Here is a 26,964-nt window from a genome sequence, read left to right as displayed (position 1 = left end):
TTAATGGAAACACCCATCTGCTAATATGACATTAAAGACGATATCTCTCTCTCTCTTTCCCTCTCTTCATTGCTCTGCCTCTTCCTCTGCCTCTTTTGACGTTCTTGTTCATCTGATATGACAAAAGAAAAGAAGGCAGAAACAGACTGTGCATTTTATTGATAGCAAACTTTCATAGAATACAGAAAGGTAGTCAAACAATGTCCAATACTAGTTTCAGTCAGCTGCATAGGTGCATGAAACAGTCTATAAAGTGTATAAGGTCACATATTTTAGCCCTTTAAGACAAGTTTAAACTGCTCTCAGAGGTCCCAAAAAACATGCTTGTGAAGTCTGTTGCTGAAAAAAAACACTCCAGTATTGGATTTTTGCATGTCTAAAACCCCCTCTGTTTCAGCCCTGCTCAGAAAGAACTGTTTCTGTGTCTGCGGCTGTCTGACTCCGCCCCTTTATCCCCTGGGTGGGGATGGTGTGTTTGTGGCGATGTGCAGTGTTTTGCGTTTGCCAAACAGCCACTTGTCTGATGGCCGAAATGCACCATTTTGTTCTCATCAGACCAAAGAACTTTCTTCCTCTTGACCACGGAGTCTCCTGCATGCCTTTTGGCAAACTCAAGTCAAGATGTTATCTGGGTTTTCTTTCCCTTTGCCACTCTCCCATAAAGCTTTGACTGGTGAAGAACTCGGGCAACAGTTGCATGCAGAGTCTCTCCCATCTCAGCTGCTGAAGCTTGTAACTCCTTCAGAGTAGTCATACGTTGGTGTCTTGGTGGCCTCTCTCACTAGTCTCCCTCTTGCACGGTCACTCAGTTTGTGAGGACGGCCTGATTTAGGCAGATTTGTACATGTGCCATATTCATTTAATTTCTTGATGATGAATTTAACTGGAGTCCAAGGGCACGTTCAGTGCCTTATACATTTTTTTTGTATCCATCTCCTGACTTACAGTTTTCAAAAACCTTTTTTCTGAGTTGCTTTGAGTGTTCCTTTGTCTTCATTGTGTAATGGTAGCCAGGAATACTGATTAACCAGTGGCCTCCCAGACACACATGTATAGGGCTGGGCGATATATCGAGTATACTCAAAACATTGCATGTGTAAAAACACCATCACAGGGTTTTAAGTGAAAGTGATGCTTAAATGTAAACAGAATGAAATATTTAACACTGCCCTTCAACTTTAATCAGGTGTTGGCCTCAAAGTGAATGACATACATGAACTGTGAGGATTTCTTTGGATGCCACAAGAAAAAGTTTGATCTCCAAGTGTCTGCTATTAATTCTAAGAGAAATCTGTACCTATAACCATTTCCTTTAGAAAGTTTCGTGGACTTACATCAGTCCTCTAAGAGTATATCATTTGAATGATTTAAAAGATTACTACATTTATCATAAAGATAATTGTAGAGAAGGCTGGGGAACCAAAGCTGTGTACAAAACTCCAAAAAATTTCCAATATTTTCAGGCTGAGCTGCGTGTGTGAAAGCAAACAGCCAAAAATTTGCAGACTTTCTTTTTCTGCCAGCCCTCTACCAGATTTCATGGTGAGCTGATGTGCGAACACAGCAGGTGATGATTTAGAAATACACAGTGAGCAAGGTTTATCTTCAGGCACAGAATGAAAGTGCTTCACACTTTTTCAGTGTGTTGTTTACTGTGAATTTACTCTGTGAATAGTCCAAGTACACACCGATACAAAAGCTAAAACTAGCAGACTTTGTTGCTGCAGCCCCCATCTTGGATATGTAGTGAAGATCACACTGACTGCGGCCCCTTTTTTGAATGGTGTCTTGCTTCCTCAGACCCCACCCTGACCTCTCCAATGGGGAAAATACCACGCTGTCAGGGACATGCGTTATAAAGTGCAACCCAGGAAGATTTCAGGGGCAGCATCTCGCTGAATTTTTCAAGACGTTTTCAGGAGTGCAAGACTGTAAAGATGTGTTTCCGGGACAGGACAAATTCCTCACTTTGATTCTGTCAGAAACTTCTTGTCACATCTTCTGCCTCACTTATTTTTGTTGTCTATTTTTGAGGAGGCAGCTTTTACTGACAGTGCTGTCGAGTTACATTAAAGTGTGATTGTGTGAGTGAAGCTTACCCAAATAACCACATGGCATACACGCTACAGTGACTACCTTCAAAGGCAGCCTTTTTACTCTGGGGCAGGAGGACGAGGAAGGACAGAGGGCTGAGGATAAAAAATATGTATAAGAAAAGAAAAGAAAAACACAGGCTTGTGTGGATAAAAACTGTAAAAATTCAAATAAAATAAAATCAGAATAGGAGAAGAGTTTGATAGAGTTAAGTTCAGTTTTCTGTGTTACTCTGATGGTTTTCCCTTAGGCTCCAACATATTTCACTGCTTCCACAGAATTGTCAGCTTTTCCCTGAGGTAAATATTGAATTTTGTTTGATGTGAGAGTTTGTTGAACTGATCGTATTTGAGTTTAATCTCAGTGAGAGTATCACGCCTTTATCTTTGTAAAAGTTGTTGTATAGCTGGGAGTGCTGCTCAGCCTCTTCCTCTTCTGCATTTCTGAGTTTGTCCACCAGTCTCAATGATTGGGCTGGGGCCGCTCTGTATTTAATTAGTTTGGTTTGTCTCTCCTAGTTTCTTGTCTTTGCTCATGCCCAGATACCATCTGCCTCACAGAGTAGCCAAAATAATTCATTCTCCTTATACTGTGGACCACCGTCCCAGCAGAGAAGCTCTCCTCCAGCAGCCTGAAGCTGATGGATCAACCCCTTCCTCATGCATACCTACATGTGCTTTAATTATGTGCATCTTATTTGTCAATTTCTTCAGTTAGAAAGCCATTCTTAGTGCAGTTTATGCCATAAAATGTCATCAAGATAGATACTACTATAATGATGATTATCATGATCACATGTAGGATCACTTTCCAAGGCATGAAGGAATTTGGAGGTGAGAAGAATTATTTTGTATTTGATTTATAACTTAACTGGAAGCTAGTTGAGGTGGATGAGGGTAGGGATGATGTCCTGCCAGGGCTTAGAGCAGGTGAGGACCCTAGCATCAGAGTTTTGGATGTACTGGAGCCTGACCAGGGCTTTGTTGGGTACCCCAGACAGGACTGTGTTTCAGTAATCCAAACAGGAGGAGATGGATGCATGGATGAGGGTTCTGCGATGGTCCAAGTGTGGAGATATTTTTGAAGTGGAGAAAAGCAGTTTTGGCCACAGATTTGTCGTGGGACTGGAAGGAGAGGGTGGAGTCCAAGATGATGTCCATGTTTCAGACCTCAGAGGATGGGCAGATGGGACTACTGCCCACGTTAAGTATGAGATATCCAACCTTCCTAAGCAGTGGTTTGGGGGCCATAACCACGAGCTCTGTTTTGCTGCTGTTCAGTTTGAGTTCGTTGGTTACAACCAGTTTTTGATTTCTTACCTTAAAGTAAAGCTGCGTGTCTTCAGCGTAGGAATGAAAACTGTTCTTGGTTTGTGTGGGAAATCAGATCAGCCTCTCTTTAGAAATCCTGATCATTTGGCCCAGCCCAGTTATAAGAGCTGGTCTTTGGCTGATGATGAATATATCTACTTAATTTTTCTCTGATCATCAGATTATAATCAAAGAAGTACTAAACCAAGTGAAAGTGAAGTTTATCAGCCGTCTGTGTGTGACGTAAACAACTCCACGCCACGCCAAGTGACACCATAATCACGCGACACAACGAATCAATACATAAATTAGTTGCCAACACTTTTAATTATCGATTTTTATCGATTTTATCTATTTGTTGTCGCAGCCCTACATTCAGAGGTGGACTTGCTGGTATATTTAAGCTTGAGGTCATGAACTGACAGCCAAACATTCGCCTTCAGGATTTTCTGTAGACAGCAGAATTCATTGTTCCGTCGATCACAGCAAGTAGTCCAGGTCCTGAAGCAGCAAAGCAGCCCTAGACCATCACACTGCCACCACCATGTTTGACTGCTGGCATGATGTTCTTTTTACCAAATGCTGTGTTATTTTTACTCCAGTTGCAACAGGTTGCACACCTTCCAGAAAGTTCAACTTTTGTCTCGTCAGTCCACAGAATATTTCTCCAAAAGTCTTGGGGATCATCAAGATGTTTTTTGGCAAATGTGAGACTTTGTGTTCTTTTTGGTCAGCAGTGGTTTTGGCCTTGGAACTCTCCCATGATGCCATTTTTGCCCAGTGTCTTTCTTGTGGCTGATTCATGAACTCTGACCTTAACTGAGGCCAGTTTGGCCTACAGGTCTTCAGATGTTGTTCTGGGTTCTTTTGTAACCTCCTGGGTTGGCTGACCACACCTGGGAAGGTTCACCACTGTTCCCAGTTTTCTCCATTTGTGGATAATGGCTCTGACTGTGGTTTGCTGGAGTCCCAAAGCCTTGGAAATGTCTTTGTAACCTTCTCCAGACTGATAGAGTTCAATAACTTTGTTTCTCATTTGTTCTTGAATTTATTTGAATCGTGGCATGATGCGTTTCTTTTTGAGATCTTGTTGCCTACTTCACTTTGTCTGACAGCTTCTATTTAACTGATTTCTTGATTCAACAAATCTGGCGGTTGTCATGCCTGGGAGTGGCCACTGAAATTGAACTCAGCTTTCCAAAAGTGGTGGTTAATCACATTTAACTCATGATTTAACAATTACTTTATTTACTTGGGTTGTCTTTGTGAAATAAAAAAAATGGTTTCATGATCTGAAACACTGAAGTAAGATAAATATGTAAAAAACTCAGGAATCAGAAAGGGGGCAAATAGTTTTTCACAGCACTGTATTTACATGCCAGACGAAGCAGTGGGAGCAAATTCTGGTTAAGTGTCTTGCCCAAGGACACATCAACATGGGACTGCTAGCGCTGGGGATCAAACCCACAACCTTCTGATTGTGACAGACTACCTACTGATCCAGGGCGTCTTTTGTTTTGTAAAGTCCTTTTACTCTCTGTTTGTGTGGTGTGCAGCAGACCAACAGCGAGAAGACTTCATGTAAAGAGGACACCGTTCACACTTCATGTAAAACAACACACAACCAAAACACAGCCACTGATTTTTAATAATTTATCATGAGAGTATAGCCATGCGCTCCGCTTCACTGCTCTGTGTTTACTTTGAGTGAATGGTTAGACAGTATACTCTGCCATATAGTGCGTTTGTGTGCTTCAGAGGATCTTGAGTAGACATTAAGAGGGAAGTGCTGCCCCAGGACAAAGCTAGCTGATGCGTTATGATAGAAAAAAAAATACTGGCTAAAACTCGGTGTGTGTACATGTGTGTGTTTGTCTTTGTGTGTGTTATAATTGTGGGCATGCCTGAGTAGTCCAGCGGTCCATGCCACTAAAGCAGCGCTGAATATTCTTGTGTTTCCGCTGCATCTGTTTGTCTCAGGACTCTCATCTTTCCAATTTGTGTCTTTTCTACGGAAAAGCCACACAGAAAAACAACTCTTTCCTCTAATTTATGTCACAGAAGAAGACAGGAGTCACTGCTGAGCTCGTTCCCTCATCTTAAACTCCTCTCTGCAGTGCCAACAGTGATTTGTGAATAAATAGGTATTAAGATGAGTGGAAGAGTTTCCAGTACCTATTTCTGTTTCAGTATTATAGTATAAGCCTGTTTCTATGCACATGTTTCTTCGCCTCCTTGCAGTCTTCCTCATCTTTCCTGCCCTTCCTCTCTCACCTTTTGCTCCTCTTTTTAGTCTCTTCATGTGGAAGCCAGCAGAAAAAGCTTTATAAATGTATTCCTCCACAAAGAGCTTTTCTATCTCCATCTCCTCCATCCATCCGTCCTCTGGCTGTCCTCCTGCTCTCCTCCTCAGATAGGCCAGTATTCATTATGCTAATTGACTTCAGTTCTTCCAGGAACACGAGAAGGACCTTGTTCTCCTCACATCTTTTTCTTTTTTTCCACTCCCTCTCTTTATTTTCTCTCTCTAATTCTTTCTCACCACCTTAAAGTGAAGGATTTTCATGGGCAGACTCCCATGGGATTAAATCGGCGTTTAAAATCCCCAATGTGTGTGTATGTGAGAGAAAGCTCCCACCCCCCCCCCCTCCCCCTCTCCTCCCTCTGTCATCCTTTGCTTTCCTCTCCTCCCCACAGAGTAAACAGAGCTGCTGTTTGTTCTGCGTTCACCTCTTTCATCTTCCTCCCCACACTCGCTCCAGAGTACACATGTATGAGCGTGAGTTTTCCCTATATGTGTGTGTGTGGTTTACATGTGCCCAGCAGGAGCAGCTTAATGGAGCTTCTTGGGAATTCAAGAAAAAGACCGACTAAATCATCACTGAAATGATGTGGAGATATGAGGGGAAAGGAATTGAGAAACATATTAGGGAGAAAAAACTTCGATGTCAAGTTTATTCTCTGTGATAGAGGCAGATAAATGCTGAATATGAATGAACCAGAGAGGATCACACTTGCATAATAAGAGTCAGGATGATGAATTGGAGCTGAATATGAAAATGAAGAGAAACAGGCTTTTAATTCGTCTGAGGGAGAGGAAATTTCAAAGATGTGATTAATTCAGGAATATTAAAGTAATCTCACCTCCACTCTGATTTCCTGGAAAGTTGGTGTCAAGATTTTTTTTTATCTTTAAAGCTGTCAATAATACCCAGTAAACTCTCAGCTATCCAGCGTCTTTTCTGTATATAAGTCAACCCCAGTATTTCTTTGAAACCACTCTTCTGTTTCTGTATTCACTCAGTGAAAGGACTTCTATGTAGCAGCCAAGATGTTGTGATCCATCTTTATAGACGTTTTACACACCATATGGCGAGTGAAGCAAATACATGATGGTTCTGTTGGCTGATAGGCCTCATAAAGTGAGTTACACATTCAAATAAAGCTGTTCAAACATCTGATAATTGCAGAAAAAGTGGCTGATTAATGGATGAATTTTAAACACATAAAAAGGAACATCAGAATTTACAACACAAACAAACAGAGGGACTATATTTGCAAAATAGAGCCCCTACAGCAGTCTGAAATCATATCAGCTGTTGTCTTAACCCCTTGGAACCCCAAGCCATTTTTTGCTAGTTTTGGTCCACCTGTATTTTTTATTTAAAAAATGCCTGTAGAATCACACAATCAAGTTATAGATATCTATTTTTTTAGGACACCCAGGACTCTCAGAGCATGTGTGGTGCAAGCATGTCATATTAATTTATCAAAAGTTATATAGTCAGAAAGATCAAGTAAAAGAAAAAAATGGAAATTTAATCTTATAGAAATCACACCTAGATAAACACTGATCACAACTTTTTTACACCTGTATTTAGTCCCCACAGGCCTTGGCAATCAGAAGAAAAAATAACTTTTTAAGAAATACACAACAGAAACTGTAACTCTCATATGTATAATTTATCATTATACTAATTCATATTTTGCGCACATGTGTTATTCCTGTGTGAAATGCGAATTAATCCGATTTTAGGAGGGCAGACTTCAACTTTTCATCATTGGGCTGTAGAGGACTGTTTTTCTTTTCTTTCCAAGATGCTGGATAACTATCTTGTCTTCTGTTGATCTCTGGCTGGCCTTGATTAATCGATACTGCCGAGAAAACAATAGAAGAAGAAAAAGGTGCATCATGATCGACTGACAGGAAGTTATTGTCTTTTATTTCCTGTTTCAAAATGGAGGACCGATAGCAAAACTGCTGAATTTTTCTGTGGAAAAATGTTGATAAAAAGTCAGATCATCATGGGTTTAGCTATGTGGCTGTAAATAAAAACCATGCTTTGCACCTGAATTAAAAATGTTCTTAAGGGGCACAGATGGCCTAGTGGTTTAAGGGGTCCCCTGTGTATGTGGGCGGCGTGGACTGGAATCCGGCCTGTGGCCCTTTCCTGCTTGTCTCTCCCCACTCTCTCGTCCCTGTTCCCTCTATCAATAAAGACACCAAAAGCCCAAAATAAATCTTTAAAAAAAAATTTTCTTGAAGGGATGTTAATGTCAGGATCCATCTGTAGATTGGCAAAAAAAAAAGTAAGTTTCAGATCGCACTTTACTCCATAGAGATCCTCTTATACCTGCTGAGATATAGTGAAGTACATGTGTGCTCCTGCTTGGGATCGTCAGCGATCCAGCAGGGTTTGGAGGGTTCTGATGTTGCTGCCTCTTGGATAAACAGCCATCTTTTAAAGATGCTGATGTAGCCAGCAGTTAATGACAAAAGCCACGACTTCTGCTCCCGCTTCTGCATTGTTTACTGTCTGACAAGCGATTTCAGAACCCAGAATGGGGTTTTAGTTGAGAGTCACCGTTTTTTCTTTTATTTAAGAATGAAAAAGGTGGTTGTTCCCCTGGGTGCACTAACGGACGAGGCTACATGTTGCAGCATGGTGTTTACATTCTGTCCCTTTTCCACATGGACTAATTTCCCCTAATGTAGACTCTGTAACAATAGTGAACTATAAACAGAGGTAAGAAAAGTTATACTAAAGTCTAATAATCTTAATTTAATCAATCTGTATCTCTGGTAATTAGAAGATATCATGACTTCTTTATGTTTAAAAATGGTGGAGTTAATCAATTTAAAATTAACCAGATTAATTGCAGGCTTAATTTGAGAAGGATTGCATTAGAGGTTCATCTAATGATATAAAAGAATAGTAGGGAATGGGTCTCTGAATGGCATCAGAACTTTATACAAGATTTTGAAACATAGATTTATATTAAAGCGAAAAGGATTGCGCATCGGTAGATTTATTAAGAAGATTTTAGGGATACACAGTTTCGCCAGGATGATACTAGCATCTGCAGATGCTAGCTTAAAAAGATGAATATTGGTATCAGCAGATAGGGAACTCTGTTGGTTGTATACAATGCATTCAGAAAGTATTCACTATTTACTTTACTATTTTCAATTTTGTTATGTAGCAGCCTGATGCTACAATTGAAAAATGATTATTTTATTCTCATTAATCTACACTCAGTCTCCCAACACAGTAAAAAAAGAAGACTTTTGGACAATTTGGATTTTTTTTTATTAATAAAAAACTGAAATATCACATTTACATAAGTGTTCAGATCCTTTGCAAAAACACTAAAAACTAGCTCTGGTTCCTCCTATTTTACATGATCTTGCTGAGATGTTTCTACACCTTGATTGGAGTTCACCTGTGATAAATTAAACTGATTGGACATGATTTGGAAAGGCACACGTCTCTATAGCAGGCCTCACAGCTGACAATGCAAATCAAAGCAAAGCAATTCATGAGGTCAAAGGAACTGAGCTCAGAGACAGGAGTGTTGCGAGGCACAGATCTGGGGAAGGCTTCAGAAAAATCCGCAGCACCGAAGGTTCCCAAGAGCACAGTGGCCTCCATGATTCTGAAATGGACGAAGTCTGGCAGAACCAGGACTCTTCCAAGAGCTGGTCGTCTGGCCTAACCTAGCAATTGGGAGAGAAGGGCCCTAAGAACAGGGGTGCCCAAGAACCAGAAGGACAACCATCACTGCAGCCCTCCACCAATCTGGGCCATAAAGCCCAGATCAGTGGAGGGCTGCAGTGATGGTTGTCCTTCTTGAGTGTGTATCTCACTAGAGGCAGACAGGCACAGGGGAAGAAGACAGTGAGGGCAGACTGCTCACTAATTAAAAGATCTCGGATGATGCTGATCTTTGAGGTGGATAAAATAAGAAAAACTAGGAGCATAGAGAATTTTTGGCATGTGTTTTCATCAAACATACAAAGCCACTGTGGACAGCTGTATGATTAATTTGCATGTCTTTTTAAAATCCTGTTTTGTTTTGTTTTTTGAAATTAATTAATTGAAAATTCTGGAGTCTGGACACTTGTCTACTCATTATGGACACAGATGAGCATAATCACAGCAAATCCACAATGAATAATACTCTAAAAACAGCAGAGAGGATTAGGGAGTTAAGTTTGAGAGGTTACTTTAAAACTTGAGTGCATGTTTGTAATCAGTTGATCAAGGTAGCATGATGAGATAAACCCTATTCCTGCACGCATTGAGCTCCTAAAAACTTCAACATTTTCTCCTGGTGAGCTCAATGTGTGAATGCTTACAGCTAAATTTTCCACAGACTTTTCCTGTTAGCCCTCTAGTGTATTTTTCCACATGAAGTTAGGGTGAGCTGATCTGTGAACGCAGCAGGAATTATTCAGGAAATTGATTGCCAGTGAGTAGGAGGGGGTGGTGGCATTTATATCCTGCGACTGGCGCAAGTCCATGGACTGTTAAGTGCTCTAGTAAAATTATCTCTGTGCTCATAATGAAGCTGCTTGATGATGTTTTCTGTTCATCAGGATGGTCTTCTGTGCTCTTTTGTTAATGTGGTTGTGATGAACTAAAGGTGACACTGATAAAAAAGGCTAAAACATAACATATAGCAGACTCTGTTGCAACATACACCACTTCTGTGTTATTCTGTTTTATATGCTTCCTCCTGCCTTTAGTTCTGCTCTCATTTTTCAGCATTGTGGCTTGTAGGAGGCAGCTTTATTCACTGAAGAAGCTCTCACAACTCACTGTGACTCCAAACAGCATCAGACGTAGCTGCCTTGTATCTGGTGAACATGGTGAAACATTTAGTAGCCAAAGTGCTCCATAGATCCTCAAAGACTTTTAAGAAAATATGCATTTGAACCATCACTTGTGACTCATGGATTTGTGTCTCTGTCTGTATTTCCCGGTGTTTGGGATGGTTAAGGGCCTCAGATTTTGAGAGGAGGTGGTTGGACTCTCTGCCAATAACAGTGCTTAAATCAGTTCTGAAAAAAAGGGACCATGTTAGTGTCATCTCCAGCTCTTGCTTCTCAGAGAGGCCACAGCAGGCAGGATGAAGCCTTAGGGTTGGTTTAATTTCAAATTCAACACCAGCAAGGTTGTGTATGGTTGTTGGTATGCTTATTTTGTGTTGTCCAACATAATAATAACTAGAAAAGCACTCAGAGTGCAGACCTCCACCATTAGCCCTATCTCCCAATAGTGAAGAATCCTTTAAAAACAATCCTGGATCCAGACGGTGATCCAGATCACTCCCAAAATCTAATATGCCGATTACTCCCTCCCCAATGGGGTGGAGACACGGTGAGGCAAAGCATTGGCTTCACTACAAGTGAAAGTCATGGCAGTGGGTGAATATTCCTCTATTCTTCCCAGCATTGTGAATATTCTCGCTACAATACGCTGTCTTTCTCTCTGTTACGCTCTGACTCGTCTCCTCAACCAGGCGTGCATCTTTCAAACTCTATCAACTCCAAAACTTTGGATAAGTTACTCATGTCCGCCATCTCCTGGTGTAAAGTGGTAACAGCGCAGACCTCCCAATAGTACAGAATCCTTTAAAAAATTCCTGGATGCAGACGGTGATCGGGATCAGTCCCAAAATCGAATCAGTTCTTCCTTATGCCATTTCTGACATCTCCTGAAAATTTCATGAAAATCCGTCCATGACTTTTTGAGTTATGTTGCTAACAAACTAACAGACAAACTAACAAACAACCAAACAAACCCACCCGATCACATAACCTCCTTGGCAGAGGTTATTAAAAAACAACATTTTCTATCTAACATTTACTGCTTTGGTCTCACTATCTCTGCTCTTTGCCAGCTGCTGCCTTCTGGTCTCTGTTACTTGTCGAGCCGTTTGAGAAAGTCAACTTTGAAAGACAGAAGGCAACAAATCCTGCTTGTTTATCTTTAATACAAAAGACAGATGTGGAAAAGTTCTTGTAGTCTTCACAAGGTTGAAGGGAACTTGACTTCAAAGGAACAGTGATTTATTAGAGCCTTGGCTGCAGATCCCAAATGACATAAATTTATCACAGGAGTGATTGAACGAAAGTTGTATAGCATAATTCTTGTTGGTAGGTAAGTAAGTGAGGTAAAATTCAGCAATATCATGAGAGGATGTGATGTTGTAGCCTACCGAATATTGCCACTGCTGTGATTTGGTCATGGGCACAAAGCTGCTAAAGATAATCACAGCAATGACAGCATCCATAGCATCTCTGTCTGTAGTATGGTTTTGCTTGGGTTCCACAGTTTGACAAGCAGAAAATGGTGGTAAAAAAAAAAGTAAAAATCAACAGCAGCATCTCATACTCACTGTCCACATGGCATCTGATAAAAATCTAATTTTCGGTTCTTGTATTGAATTTCAGTCTCCCCTTGTAGATTTATGACATCTGGGGCTTTTATTTTGAAGAGGAATGGAAGTCTGGGATTCCGATAGTTTTTCCTGTGTTAACACAAGTAAGCTCATAATATTTCAAAAACGGATATAGTTGTTATTGATGCACAACTATCTTTACTTTGTAACCAAGCTATGTCAAGAAAAGTCAAAGAAAATCAAGAGAATACTCCTGCTCTACACTCCTGAAGCCTTGTCATCTCCCTTTTTCCTTGTTCCTCACCCATCTCAATGGGAGCAGGAGTTTCTTATATAATTTCTTATATTTTTGCATATTTGTTGCACTTAAATGTTTCAGATCCTCAAACAAATTTTTATAATTTACAAAGATAACCTGAATTAATTCAAAATGCAGTTTTTAAATGATGTATTTATTTATTTAAGGGAAAAAGCCCTCAAAACTTATCTGGCCTACTGTGAAAAGGAGTCAAACAGAGAAAACTTGAAACTGTGGTAAATTTTCCCCAGGAGTAGCTGGCTGACCAAAATTACTTCAAGAACGTATGGAAGACTCATCCAGCAGGTCACAAAAGAGCCTAGAATGACGTCTGAAGACCTGCAGGCCTCATTTGTTTCAGTTGAGGTCAGTCTTCATGATTCACCAATGAGAAAGAGACTGGACAAAAATGGTATCTACAGGAGAGGTTCATGGCCGAAACCACTGCTGACCAAAACAACACAAAGGCTCATCTAGTAATTGACAAAAAATATCTTAATGATCCTGAAAACATTCTGTGGACTAATGAGACGGCCTACTAATGCAGGTAAACACACAGCATGCAGAGACAGCCTGACACTACTGACCAAAGGTTGTTTTCTCTCATCCCAGTGAACACTGAATGTCCAGAGGTGGGATTTTTTTGTGGATCTAAAGATAGCTCCTCCAACAGAGCATCAGATGGTCTGCTTGCGGCAGATCATTCTGGTTATGCAGCAGGATAATGCAGAACACACCAGCAAATCCACCTCCGAATGGCTTAAAAACAAAGTGAAGGTTTTTGAGTGGCCTAGTCAAAGTCCAGACTTGAATCTGATGAGGTGCTGCGGCATGACCTTAAAAAGGCTGCTAATGCTCAAAAACAGTCCATTTTGCCTGAATTAAGACAATTCTGCAAGGAAGAGTGGGTGACGTTCCTCCACAGTGATGTGAAAGACTCATTGCCTGTTATGAAAAATGCTTGCCATAAGGTTTAAGTTTAGGGGTTAGTGACTTTTTCACATAAGGCCAGGCAGGGTTGAATGCATTTTTTCCCTTAATAAATGAAATCATCATTTAAAAACAACATTTTTTTTTACTCTGGTTGTTTAAAATTAAAATTTGTTTGATGATCTGAAACATTCAAGTATGACAAAAATGCAAAAAAAATTAAAGATCCGCAAAGGGGCAAATACTTTTCAAAGTTCTGTATGTAATAAGAGATATTTATTAACATTACTAGTCTGTGAAGATTGACTTCAGCTGTTTATTTAATAAGATAAATGCTAAGCTAGTGAATGAACTATCATTGTAATAGACAGTGCTCGATCCCAAATGTGTGGTATATGGTTTTTTCTGTAATTCTGAAACAGATTTTAGACAAAGGTAAATGACAATAACTTGCTAAATTTACATAAAGTTAGGATCATCTGACTAAGGTAGCTTTGTCTGTGGCTGTCTAACATTTTCAATCCAAACCATTTTCAAGCCACAGTTATGGAAGGCAGACACAAATCAGCCATCGGATTCGTCTGTATTGTCACTAATGGAAGCCCTCTTGTCCAATCACATTGCTTGGTCAAAACCAGCTGTTGTATAACATGAAGAGGCAACTTGTAAATTTCACTTCATCATACAAACTGTAAATGTTTTCATCTGTTCTACCAAACAATCTGATATTGTGTGTTCAAAATAAGCACCACCTTTAAATATAATAAATGAGGTAGAGTATGACAGTTGTACCTGAAATGTATGTATTTTAACTTTGTTTCTTCAGTCAGACTGCTTGATACACCCATCTCTTTTTTGCCATCAGATTCAGCTTGAATATTAGTCAAAAGCACACGCGTCCGTTTAGAGAGAAAAAACAGCAGAAACTTGATTTCAGCACAAACTTTTCAGAAACTCAGAAAGAATAAAAACTTGTGAAACACAAAAGACTGAACTCTCTCTGAACCTCTTCAAAGTGTTCCTGAAAACCCTTTAGATCAGAGGCTAATAATATTTTCCAGGCACACACATAATCTCCTGCTTTATTTAAAGATCTCCGCCTGCTTTGTTTCATTTCCATATTGACCTGAACTTTCTCTCCCCCTGTCCTCTCCCTCTCTCCCTTCCTCCCTGCAGGCGGATGGTAAGGTGGTCGATGGCAGCCTGCTGGGGGATGCTAACGGCGTGGAGCCCGCACCAGGCAGAGTGAAGGATTCTGGGAAGTGGCAGAAGCCACGGTTCTCTCGAAAAGCTCTGATGAAGTGCTGCTTGGTGAAATGGATCATCGCCAGCACTCAGCCACAGGACAAAGGTACAGAGGGGGGGTTAGTTTGTCATGTCTTGGTGAAACGGATGAGGTTGTGAATGCAGAACAAGTGTGACTAACAGAGTTCGAATTGATCCCCGGATTGACTGCTGAGACCTCATCGGCCTCTTGTGCTCCCTGTGGGCTCTCCTGGCTCATTGACCTCAGGGTCAAGCACCTGGAGATCATTCAGTCCAAACACTCGTTTATCAAACGTCTACATCTTCTAGGAACTGTCAATTATCCATTCACTGACCTGAAATACTCTGATACATCCACCTTCATCCTCTGGGCTTGTCTTTAATCAAGTTTCCCTTTAAAAAGTGCAAATATACATGCATGCAGTGTCAGGCCTGGTTTGTGCCTGGTCTTGGTCCCAGAGCTCCACCCAGTGGTCCCGCTGTGACTGTGCAGCATCAATCTACACATTCAGGGACAGACGGTGATGACAGCTGTCAGGGTACATCCTAGTCTCTCAACCCCTGTGTTGAAGACGTCATTTTCAAATACTATATATTCTCCCTTTATTGACTATCACTCACACCCATTGAGTATAAGCATCATTAAATCATAACGTATCAATATAACAGATGCAAAACAAAAACTGACTGAGTTACATTCATGCATATCATGTCCTGTTTTTGTAAGTCCCTGATGTTTCTCTTCAGAGATGCATGGAGAGATTTAAGGAAACCATTTTTAATGGCAACATCAGCTGATCAGCTTTAACTGCTGAGTATAATTCTGAGTATTCATTCTAATGAATATTCTATTAATATAAGTAGTATTGTTTTGTCTCTGTGAGAAACCTGATGATAACAAATACCTGCTCATTAGGAACAAGCTGCAGTCTGTTGATACTGTATCCAGCTTAAATCCTAATGGACACTTTTTACCGACAAAATACTGCCATTATTTATCGACTGTGTGCATTTTTATTTACTGATAAACTGATTTGTTATCAGTTATTATTGATATTGTTATTAGTGATTTGTTGGGTCAGGAAATACTTCTAGTTTGACTCGGGGCTCAGGATACATCATATAAGACATTGCTAAAAATCATATGAGTTTAAAAAGATTAAATCACATTTTGAATGATCATAAATTACACTATCAAATAAAACAAAACACTGCTGGAAGTTTTCACTGATGTCACCTTTTTATCTTTTATCTCTTTAGTGTCATGGTTGAACTGGTGTTAGATCAGCTAGTGTTAAACATTCTATTACAATGCTTGCTTCCTGATTTTACAAATTTATCAGTGTCTGCAAAATCTTTAATGCTACTTGGGAATGGTTTGCTAGACAAAAAAGTTTATTTACAGAAATGAAATTAGTAAAGGAAATTTAGGTGACTGATGTCTGATTAAATTGAAATAAATGGCGGTGATTGTACTTCCTTACAAACGCGCTCTGAGTAATTATAATGTCTCTAAAGCAAGCATTTGCTTGGAAATTCCCTGTTTACAAAACAAAAATATGGTCAGTAAAAGTTAAATATTTAAGTCTTGTGTTGTAGTTTTGCAAGGGATTTTTGATGGCCTCAGAAGATTTTCAGGTCTTGAATTAGACTGCAGTGTACAGGGTTAGGGTAAGTTTGGGAAAGGTTAATCAAAGACATGTGAGGTATACCTTTGGTTTGTCACTTATCTTTATGTACAGTGAATACAGGAGTGTGCTTGAAACCACTAACTTCAACAGTTAGTTTCAATCTGTTTTTCACATTTTCTCATATTTTTACTAACTAGTTATACATTTCTAATTTGTATGATAAAACTTCTATTAAAGCTGTGGTTAAGCTTAGTTTTGCTCCAGCTTTCTTTTCTCCTCCAGCAATTCCAAACACCTTGTCTCTTTTGATAACTCTTTTTCCTTTACTTCATATGCGTGTCCTTCAGTACTTCTTTTTGTCCTTCCTTCTTCATTCTTTTAGATCTCCAACTCCTTATTTCCTTCCCAACTTTCTTACCTTTATGTCATTACCATCTACCGTCCTCTTGTGCTGACTCTCAAGTCAGCAGTGTTTCTTTCTGATGTCTTTAATCCCTTATATGCCCGCTCTCCTCTCTGTTACTTGATCTGATGTTCTCTAGCTCTCACTTTATTTTATTTCTTTTGGTCTCCTACTGCATTTCTTCTTATGTTTTGCTACCAGCTGATTTTCTTTCATATTGTCCTAGTTTTTTTTTCTTGATCTTTCTGTAGCTTAAAGTTAATGCTCCTTTCTGTTGTTGCAACAGACTGTATAACACGCGTGTAGTCTCACATAAGCTCATTGAACCTATGCCATATTAAATGTTACCTCAGAAGTTTTTTCAACCACATTTTTTTTTATCAAGAAACAGGCAAAAGGAGGGCCTGCTGCCTTCTAGCAAACAATGGCAATGAACTTGTCAGTAAACTTGACATTGCCACTATTATGCAAATTCATGCCAAACTCTCAACCCCAGTATTATCAAAATAGATGAGTTATAAAAGCTTAACCCTTTTACATTTTTTATAAATACTAAAGCTAACCATTGTTGTACCAGGAGGATACCCTTTATTTGCTGTAGAATGGCCAATGTTGAAATGGGGCCACATTGGAATACTTTTTGGATACTTTTGCACCTCTGTGTTACCTTCATTTTCAACAATGAAGGTTGCAGCTCAACTTTTACTTGACATCTCCCTTCCTTTACCTTCCAGTTACCCCTGTCCCTGCATTTTCTCTATCATCTCCAACTTTTCAATCATGTCACCTTAGCCACCTATTCTGGTCCTTCCCTACCTTTCTTGACCTGAACCATTTATTTGACCCTTTTGCTGCTTCGTCATTGCTTTTATCCTCTCTCAGTTTTTCCTTCTCTGAACCAGAATCCTTCTGCTATCTTTACCTCTGACAAATGTATGTCTTCTCCTATAGTCATTGACTGTTTCCCTGTTTTAGTAAATCTTTGTGTCCCTCACTCACATTGCTCCTCATGTCTCCTCCCAGTCATATTGTGTTATTGGTTAAAAGACTCCATAGAGGAAACAGGAGTGTTTCCTCAGTCTGAGCTCCTCCAGATACATTTAAGGAATTGGAAGATCCTTCGTTATGAGAATGATTTCAGGATCAGTCCAGAAGAAATGACACAAGGATGCACAAAGTAGTTAAATAAGAAGAACTCCTGGTTTTCTACTTTTCCTCTTGACCTTCTTATTTCTTTCCCTGTCCTACTCACTTCTTGAATCTCATTGTGTATAACAGAATACAGGGGAAAGAAATCTGTATTTAATCTAAGAACACTTGATGTGTTTGTGTACAGGTCATGTAAGGTGAGGAGCAAACATTATACCAGACTTCAGAGAGATTCCATTAAACTAAATGAGATGGATTTTTGTGACTGGTCTTTTTCAGCCTCATTCACCATTTAAACAGGAGCTCTGGCCTGTCACATCTATCACATAGTCCAGTTTTATAGCAAACACACAACCTGTATCAGGTTTGCCTCTCATCTTTCTCCCCTGGCAAAACCTCAAAAGTGCTACCTCACTTTTCCTCACAGCCTTAACCAGGCAACCTTTCACTTTGGCGGCCCCAGGTGGCAACAAGAGACGACTTTGTTAAATTTTAAAGGCTCAGCTTTACAGATAAGGTGAGGAGTTCAGGCATCAAGAGGGAGCTTGGAGTAGAGCTGCTGATCTTTCGCCTCAAAAAGAGCCAGACGAGGTGGTTTGGGCATCTGATACAAACGCCTGCTGGTCGCCTCCATTTGTAGGTCTTTCTGGCAGACCTAGAGGAGACCTTGGGGTAGACCCAGAGCTCCCTGGAGGGATTGTTGGAGGAACACCTCAGGATCCCCCAGGAGGGTAGAGGGATGTCTCGGTCAAATTGCTCAGCTTGCTGCCACAATGACTCTACACTGGATGAGCAGAAGAGAATGGATGGATGGATAGAAGTAACTTTTGACGTGGGACATTTACAAAGATTTTACATGTTCAATATTTCTACTAATGAGCATGAACCCTTCATAACAGCTACTCAGTTTCAGTGCGACTCAAGGAGTTACGATTGCCCCTGATATTTTGATATCCTGTCTTGGTTCCAGATTTGTTGAAAGAAATGGTTTTGGGGTGAAATAACAGGATGGTGACAACAGAACCAGAGCAACTTTCACACAGAGGACATTAGTAGGGCTGTTACAGTTCAGTCTAAAGAAATCAATCATGCTTTAAAGGCAAATCAGCTCCTAACACTAAAGATGCTGTCTAGATTCATCATGTTCCTCCAATGAATGACACCCTCAAGATCCCTTTCTCATGTATCATGTACAATCCTGATTCCAAAAAATTTGGGGCGCTGTGTAAAATGTAAATAAAGCAGAATACATTGATTGTCAAATCTCATAAACCCATATTTTATTCACAACAGAACATAAATGACATATTAAATGTTGTTACTGAGACATTTTACGAGTTCATGAAAATGTTAGCTCATTTGAATTTGATGGTAGCAACAAATGTCCAAAACGTATAGGCACAGGGCAACAAAAGGCTGGAAAAGTAAGTGGTACAAATAAAAACAACTGGAAGAGCATTTTTCCCATTTTAAATTGAGTAGGAACAGGTCAGTGGGTATAAAAGGATCATTTTAGAGAGGCAGAGATCTCCGAAGTTAAGAAGAGCATTGTTTCACCAATATGCAACAAGCTACATCTAAAAATTGTGGAACATCAGAAACATTTTCCTCAATGTAAAATTCTTCTAACCATCCATAGTACATAATATTATCAGAAGATTCTGAGAATCTGGAGAAATCTCTGTGAGCAAGGGACAAGACAAAGGTCAATATTGGATGCTGGTGAATTTCGGGCCCTCAGGTGGCACTGCATTAAAAACAGACATGATTCTGTTCTGTAAATCACTGCCTAGGCTCAGGAACACTTCCAGAAATCATTATCTGTTATCACAGTTGGCTGTACCATCCACATATTTAAGTTAAAGTTGTTTCCTGCAAGGAAGTCATATGTGAACATGGTCGAGAAACAAAGACATCTTCTCTGGGCCAAAGCCATTTGAAATAGACTGAGGCAAAATGGAAAACTGTTCTGTGGTCAGATGAATCAAGATTTGAAATTCTCTATAAGAACTATGGACACTGTGTCCTGCGGACTAAAGAGGAGAGGGACCATCAAGTTTGTTTTCAGTGCACAGTTCAGACTACAGCTCTGATGGTATGGGGTTGCATTAGCACCTTCTGTCTGGGCAGCTACACATCTAGAAAGACTCTATCAATGCTGGAAAGTGTACAGAGGTTTTAGGAAAAACATATGCTGCCATCCAGACAACGTCTCTTTCAGAGAAGGCCTTGACTATTTTGGCAGAAAATGCCAAAACCCCATACCGCATCCATCACAACAGCATGGTCTGGCAGTAGGAGAGTGCTGGACTGGCCTGCCTGCAGTCCAGACCTTTAACCAATAAAACCTTTGCTACATCATTGAATTAAAAACCAACTAACAAAGACCTAGGACTGTTGAGTTTCTAAAACCTACATCAGCCAAGAATGGGACAACATTCCTCTTCCAAAATTCCAGCAACTTTTCTCCCCAATTCCCATACATTTACAGACTGTTGTTAAAAGAAGAGGAGACGCTTCACAATGGTACACATGGCCCTACTTTTTTTGAATGAGCTTAAATTTTTCATGAAATGGTAAAATTTCTCAGTAGCAACATCTGATATGATGTTTATAAGGTGAGTAACATAAGGGTTTATGAGATTTGGGATTCATTGTATTCTGTTTTTATTTACAATTTACACAGTGCCCCAACTTTTTTGAATTGGAATTGTACAATCGAAGCACTCAGAAGAATCCACAAGAGCTTAATTAACACTATGAAACTTTATAAATAAGTGAAAATGAAGATGCCTTTCATAGGCAAGCCCTATGTTTTGCTCAACAAAATCCCCCTGATCAACAGTGAGATTCCTTCTTATTAATATTGTTCTTGTAATTGAATTGAAGAGGATGGGGGAGAGAAACAATGAAAAATGAATATAGAGAATATAATTGCTGCTTGTCTGTTAATTCACTCTACATTACAGCTTTGCAGGAGCACGAGAGAGCACTGCACAGCAGAGCACAGTCAGACATCCAGAAACACAAAGCAATGCTGGATTTCGCTCATCCCGTGATGCCTCTGTTATGCCTCTGCTACTACCTCTGTAGTTGGCACTGAGCGGGATCACTTTGTCCCCTCTGGGATGTTCATAGTGAAGGCCAAATGTCTTACTTGCATAAATATCTCCCCTTGAAACAGCACTATAAATGAGCCCAATCAGTTTTTATCTATAAATGTAAAAGCTGTCAAACATCAGCCACACTCTTTTTCTTTTAAATGTAGATACGTTTTTTATTACAAGTGAGATTTTACTCCTAGCACAAAGTTTAATCTCTGAATTAAAACTATCTTCAACCCCAATAATGAGGCCATGAGGGGAGAAACTGAGAGACAAAGACAGGGGGATGAGAGAGAGGGTAATATTAAGATTGTAACATGAGTGGGATTAGAGAGAGGAGATGAAGGAAGTGAGACATTGAACGGTCCGATATTTCTGCATCAGCGTTTGTCCGTATGACTTCTGACTGGGTGAGGTGAACTTCACTGGGGAGTTTGAATGTGGAGCTTTTTTCTCATGACGGCTGAAACAGGAGGAGAGTCAGAGGGTGTGTGTGTGTGTGTGTGTGTGTGTGTGTTGTGGTTTGTCATTGTCGGTCAGTCACATGAAGCTTCAGGACGGACCCAACATCATGCGATTCAGATCACCTCCTTTGAGAGGACAAAGGACAGAGGATAGGAGGGAGAGGAGAGGAGGAGAAAAGAGGGGAGGGAGGGAACATCACCTGTGAGCAGAGTGAAGTTTAAAAAGGAGCTTTAGAGAGTTTTTAAAGAGAATCAGACAACAGGAGAACAAGGGAACATCTCCCAGGAGAGAGGGAGTGTTTTTTCATCGTTAAGTTTTCACATTCACTTGGACACTGGAGCATCTTTCCTCCTGTTTGACATGAAACCTGCCCAGGTTTTTCACCTGATTCAAGGAATGCTTTGACCTTTAAAACCAGCAGGGTTTTTTCTTCTTTTTCTTCTGATGCTGTTCGTACCCCGGAGGTTAAGGTGGTAAAAGTTTGGAGCATGAATGCATGCAGAGCAGAGTGCGAGAAGGAGATTACAAAGCTGCTGCGCTGCTTCTTTGGCTTCATCACAGGAACAATTACCCAAGGTATTTTGTCTTTTTTTCTCAAGCAGATGGTCAGAGTGTGGGCTTGTTAAATGGCATTGGTTGTAAGTAAAGAAAACCTGAAGATTAATATAGACACCAATACATAGTAGGTATATATCAGGGTGTTAGATAATGTAGGAGAGCAAAAATGGCATAAAATGCAACTGGACTTGAGGTTCTTGAAGATGTTTTGCCTCCTCAGTCACATTCAGAGCTGGAGAAACTCTTTGGAGGAGTAGCAAAATGTCTTCAAGAACCTCAGGAAAGTCTAGTTACCCCCTACCAGGACCAGGGTTTGGATTACCATCACCTGGGTGAATGAGAACCTACACTGACAGCATGAAATGAAAATACTTCTAATAAGTGATCTGTGTTTACAAAACTCAGCGCAGAAAGTTAACATTACTGATTCATTTTGAAAGAATAAATACTGGCAAAAGAAGAAAAAAAACAGAAGATACGCTTTTTGTCATTGTAGAGGTTAACGGTGCCATTTCACCTGTATGATAAATGTTTGAAAAATATGTATTATGACATAAGATTGTTGCTGAAAGGCCACAGCATTGTACAAAAGTGTCTTTAGTGCCTTTGAGGCAGTGATCCTTAGTGCAGTATTCAGTATTATCAGCAGTGTAGCAGTAAAGAGCACACTATCTGAGACTAAGACATGCTTGAGACCAGAGTGACCCCAGACCAAGACAAGACCAAAACTTTGACAGAGTCAATACCAAAACAGAGACAAGCTGAGACTCAGACAAGACCAAAACTATGAAAATCTTTTTTTTTTTAAATAACCACAAGGTTGAACAGTGAAAGAGCACCCTCTCTTTAATTTTAGTTTGCTTTTAAATAAATTTGACAGCAAAACAAAGGTGTCTGCACATCTGTTTTCAAAGCAGCACAATGCAAAAATCTCAAATCCTTGTTTGTACTGAAAGCCACTGACAAGTCTGCAGTTGTTTTAAATATCTGAAAATTAGATGTTTATCTAGATTTGTCAGGGTAATGAGGCCTAGAATAAGTGTTAAGAGGTATTTCTGACTAGAAATAAGATCTGATCTGAGTTTTTGCAGTCTGACCCATAAGGCGCTTCAATAGATTTCCAAGGAGGTGTAACAATCAGTGACCTGACAGCAGCTGTTTTAAGTCAGATTACAACATTAATTGATCAGAAACAGTTCAACTGAAATTTACATCACATGCCCAGCCTGAACAAAATTCAGTAACAATATACTCAAAAATTCTGAGCTCACCAACATGAGTAAACAAATACAGGTGTGGTTGCTTAAGACCTCAACTGGTCTTGATGGAAAATCCCAAGTCTGGTCCCAAGACCATTTTCAAGTACTACAACATTAATAATTAGGGTGCAGATGGGGTGCGGCAGGCCCGGTGGGGATTTCTCCCCTTCTGCTTCTGATATCCCTCTAATGATATTTTCATCTGGAACGTTGATCATGACCAAAAGTCAGTGTGCTGCTCTTACTACCATCCTATGGTCACACACTGCATGAGTTCTCATACTCAAATCAAGACAGACTGTGACAAACATCAAAACATTTCCTTTAAAAAGTCCCATCATATGCATTTCAGATGTATCTCTTGCTCAGATACAAAGACAAAATTATTCTCACTATCTAACAAACAAATACAACTTGCAGTTACTGTAAATAATAAATGTCGCCGTCAGCTACAGTGATGGGAGTTTAAGCTCTTTTTGTGACCTGGATCATTTGACTCAATCCATTAAGAGTCAGTTCTTTCAGCTGATTGTTCTGCTGAGTAGCACTGCTGACTGCCAGTCTCTAAATATTGTCCACAGGTATATTTATGATCTATGCCGACTTCAGACAACTATCTTTTTGTCATATCTGTTGGCTGACATCCAAAATATTGTAGCTGCATATCCTCACCCATGTCTCTGCCTCTACTGATTCAGTGGTCAGAAATCTCTCCCCTCCTGTGTCTCCTCTCTCTCCTCTCTGTTCTTTGTTTCATGTGCCTTTTAATTGTTGACCTGAAGGACTTGTTGGTGTCACTGAAATTGCATAATTTTCAAGTTCAGATTTTTTTTCTCCACTTGTTCTAAGGTCTTTTCACCAGTCTGTCCTTGTTTATTCTACATAGTGTCCTTCAGTTCTCCATTGATTAGATGTAAGTTTATCCTCTGTCCTCCTCCTGTGTCCTTTCATACACAAGACACACAAACCAGACGTCATCAGACCTCTGAATCAGCACTCTATGTGCCCCTCTGTACATCCCGTCCCTTCATTCACACTCATTCCCCTTGTCTCTTTGTATTCATGTGCTGATCATCAGTCCCATTCTGTCTATTAATTCCTGCATTTTTGTCTTTCCGTTCTCTTGCTCATCCTCTTCCAGAGAGACAGCAGGAAACTTGAGGGAACATGTTCCCTGCCGAGGCTAAACAATCCCTCCTGCTTTGTTTTGGAAGCCAGTTTTGCTTCTAACCAGTTACCGGTTAGAATTTTCAGTAAAGTCATGCTCAAGTAAGACTTCAGGTTTCCCCCATCCACAGACTGCAAGAAACAAATAAAATACTGACAGCACTAAGGATGCTGTGACCACACACCAGTGCTACTGCTATTGTTAAGTCAGTCATCGTCATCGCTGAGAGAAGTAGGTTCGTTTAATGTAAAGCATGAGTGGATATGTAGACACTGATGACCATAATGCCCACTGGAGCTGATGAGACAGCTTGAGTCTGAGAAACATCTGCTTATGCTGCTCTGTCTGACAGGATGATCAGACATCTTTGACTACTTTTTTGCTGAAAACCCAAACATCTCAGTGTGTGAGAGATGATGCTGTGAGTTGTTTTATCCTGCAGGAGGTATTAATAAAACAAAAAAGAACAACGTGCCATCGTCTTTGAACTTTGATGGATTCTATGTTTAAATATTTAATGGATGCAGTGGGGACAGCGACTGTGCAATGCTGAGCACTGCCATGCAGTGTAGCTTGCATGGGATGTAGGAGGGCACACATGGCAGCAACATGCTCATTCCCACATCTATTATCTGACCTAACTCTGCCTGTACAGAGATTTTTGAATGCTGGCTAAAGTGAAAATAAAGAAATAAATCAACATCCAGAGAAGGGTGAGAGATGAGCTTTTAATAAGAGATCTCTGTTTTAATTGCACAGCTGAGGTTGACTTTGAACCTGCCCAGCTGAGGTGGATTTATAAAAAGAGGATTATCTCACATGGAATTGAGGCTGAGTTTGGTTTTAATTGGAACGTATCAAGGAGCTGATGAGGCGAGGAGTAAGAAAATACTGAAGGAGCTGCCATCTTTCCTCCCTAATGACCAGCTTTATATTAAAGTTTTGGTGCAGAGGCTGCATGTGGTATTATTTTCAAGTGTGGAGAGGGAACTTTATGAGCCTAAAGAGGAGGAAAAGTTTTCATCTTCAGTCCCCTGAGAGTGATGTCAGAGAACAGGCAGGCGGTGAAAGGAAAAGAGGGAATAGCCAGTGATCTGGAGGCTCAGTGTTTGATCAGATGGCTCTGAGCTATACACACATACATGAAGAATTATATGCAGATTTTCACTTGTGAGCATAAATAAATGTCATAGATTTACAGATAATTACATAATGCTGAAAAACACTTGTTTCATTTTTTTCTGTTTGTTTTTAATTCATTAGTTGCTCCTCATTAATCATTTCCCTGTGATTCACAGAAATTGATGACGTGCAAAAACAGAGCAGTGTCCACCTCTCAGTTTGCTGCTGAGTTAGCTCATCCTGGAGGAGTCCTATGAATTTGATCCCTTCTCTCATGTTTCATTTCCTTCTCTTTTATCTGTGATTGTGAATGGAGCTCAGCATCGCTCTGCAGTGTGTTTGATGTTCAGTGCCCTCTAGTGGTCACATGAGTGATTGCAAGGCTGCTGTAGAAACGACTGCACCTCTCTGCGTTGCAACTGACTTTTATTTTCATTTCTTTTTCTTTTGGCATTTGACATTGGCATTTTGTAGACTTATTAATAGCACAAAGAGAGTTGAGGGAGGCATGACAAGGATCAAATACTAAGCCTATCTATCATGAATTTTGACATCTTGTTAACATTTTCTCATACATGGAAGCAGACCTGCCCTCAGATTTGTCAGGGCCTCCTACAAACCCAGAAAATGAGCCCTCCAAGTTGTGATTTATTGATGATATCAGTGAGTGTGTGTTGGATGAGTAGCATTTGTGCTATCCTGGCTAACATTTTGCCACTTTTTAACCCATTTAAACTCTTTTTTTTTGGCCTCTCTTAACCCTGTTTTTCCTACTTTTAACAAGTTTTGCACCCTATTTCACCACTTTTTTTGGCTCATTTTGGAAGATTCAATCCAGTTGGCCACTTTTTGAACCCTTTTCACCTCCTTTTCTGCCCATTTTGCTTCAGTTAACCCATTTTCCCCACTTTTAACCCATTTGTATTCTGTTTTTAGAAAACCGGTTGACATTTTTAAGAAGACTTTGTACTATAACATAAATAGATAAATGAATAAGTTGTTGCATTGATTAGAGTGGATGTTATTCAGGTTAAAAATAGAATATCGCAGTTACCACAGCTTACATTTACAGAGGATCATGATTTTGCTGATCTTTGTAGCAGAAAACCCTGAATGATGACTTGGCTCAACATTTTGAGATTTTATAGAAAATCTGTACCATTATTTTCATGCCACCAGTTTTGAACCAGTTTGCCCAAGAAGTCTGGGAGGTCTCCAGGACAATCGGAGTGTGGCGTGCAAATCGAGACGGACACACAGACATGCTGCAAATGATACTAGTAAGATTACACATGACAGTCAGTAGCACATACAGACATGTGGCTGTCTCATTTCATCCCAAAACAACTGTTGCAATTTACTTTGGGTTAAGTCACACCTTATTATAAACAACTTGTTTGGAGATTCATGCTCTCTTGTTGTTATTGCACATTAAGGAAAGATCATATTTTACTGCTCAAACCCCTTGAGTAGCCAAAAGTAGCAACTCATTACTCAGTACTTTGGTCAGGGCTAAGCC

General features: G+C 40.0%; 1 protein-coding gene across 1 annotated transcript in view; it reads left to right on the top strand.

Moving 5' to 3' along the window:
- Nucleotides 1-26,964, top strand: part of kcnip3b (Kv channel interacting protein 3b, calsenilin) — a 93,274-nt gene that overhangs the window by 38,178 nt on the left and 28,132 nt on the right. Inside the window, exons 4-5 of the mRNA XM_041788373.1 lie at nucleotides 14,497-14,671; nucleotides 21,941-21,943. Of these exons, the coding sequence (XP_041644307.1) occupies nucleotides 14,497-14,671; nucleotides 21,941-21,943 (178 nt within the window). The remainder of the gene's footprint in view (nucleotides 1-14,496; nucleotides 14,672-21,940; nucleotides 21,944-26,964) is intronic.

The sequence above is a fragment of the Cheilinus undulatus genome, linkage group 5, assembly GCF_018320785.1.
Source record: "Cheilinus undulatus linkage group 5, ASM1832078v1, whole genome shotgun sequence".
Classification (NCBI taxonomy): domain Eukaryota; kingdom Metazoa; phylum Chordata; class Actinopteri; order Labriformes; family Labridae; genus Cheilinus; species Cheilinus undulatus.
Note: the sequence above shows the minus strand (reverse complement) of the source record. Positions and strands in the feature narration are given on the sequence as shown.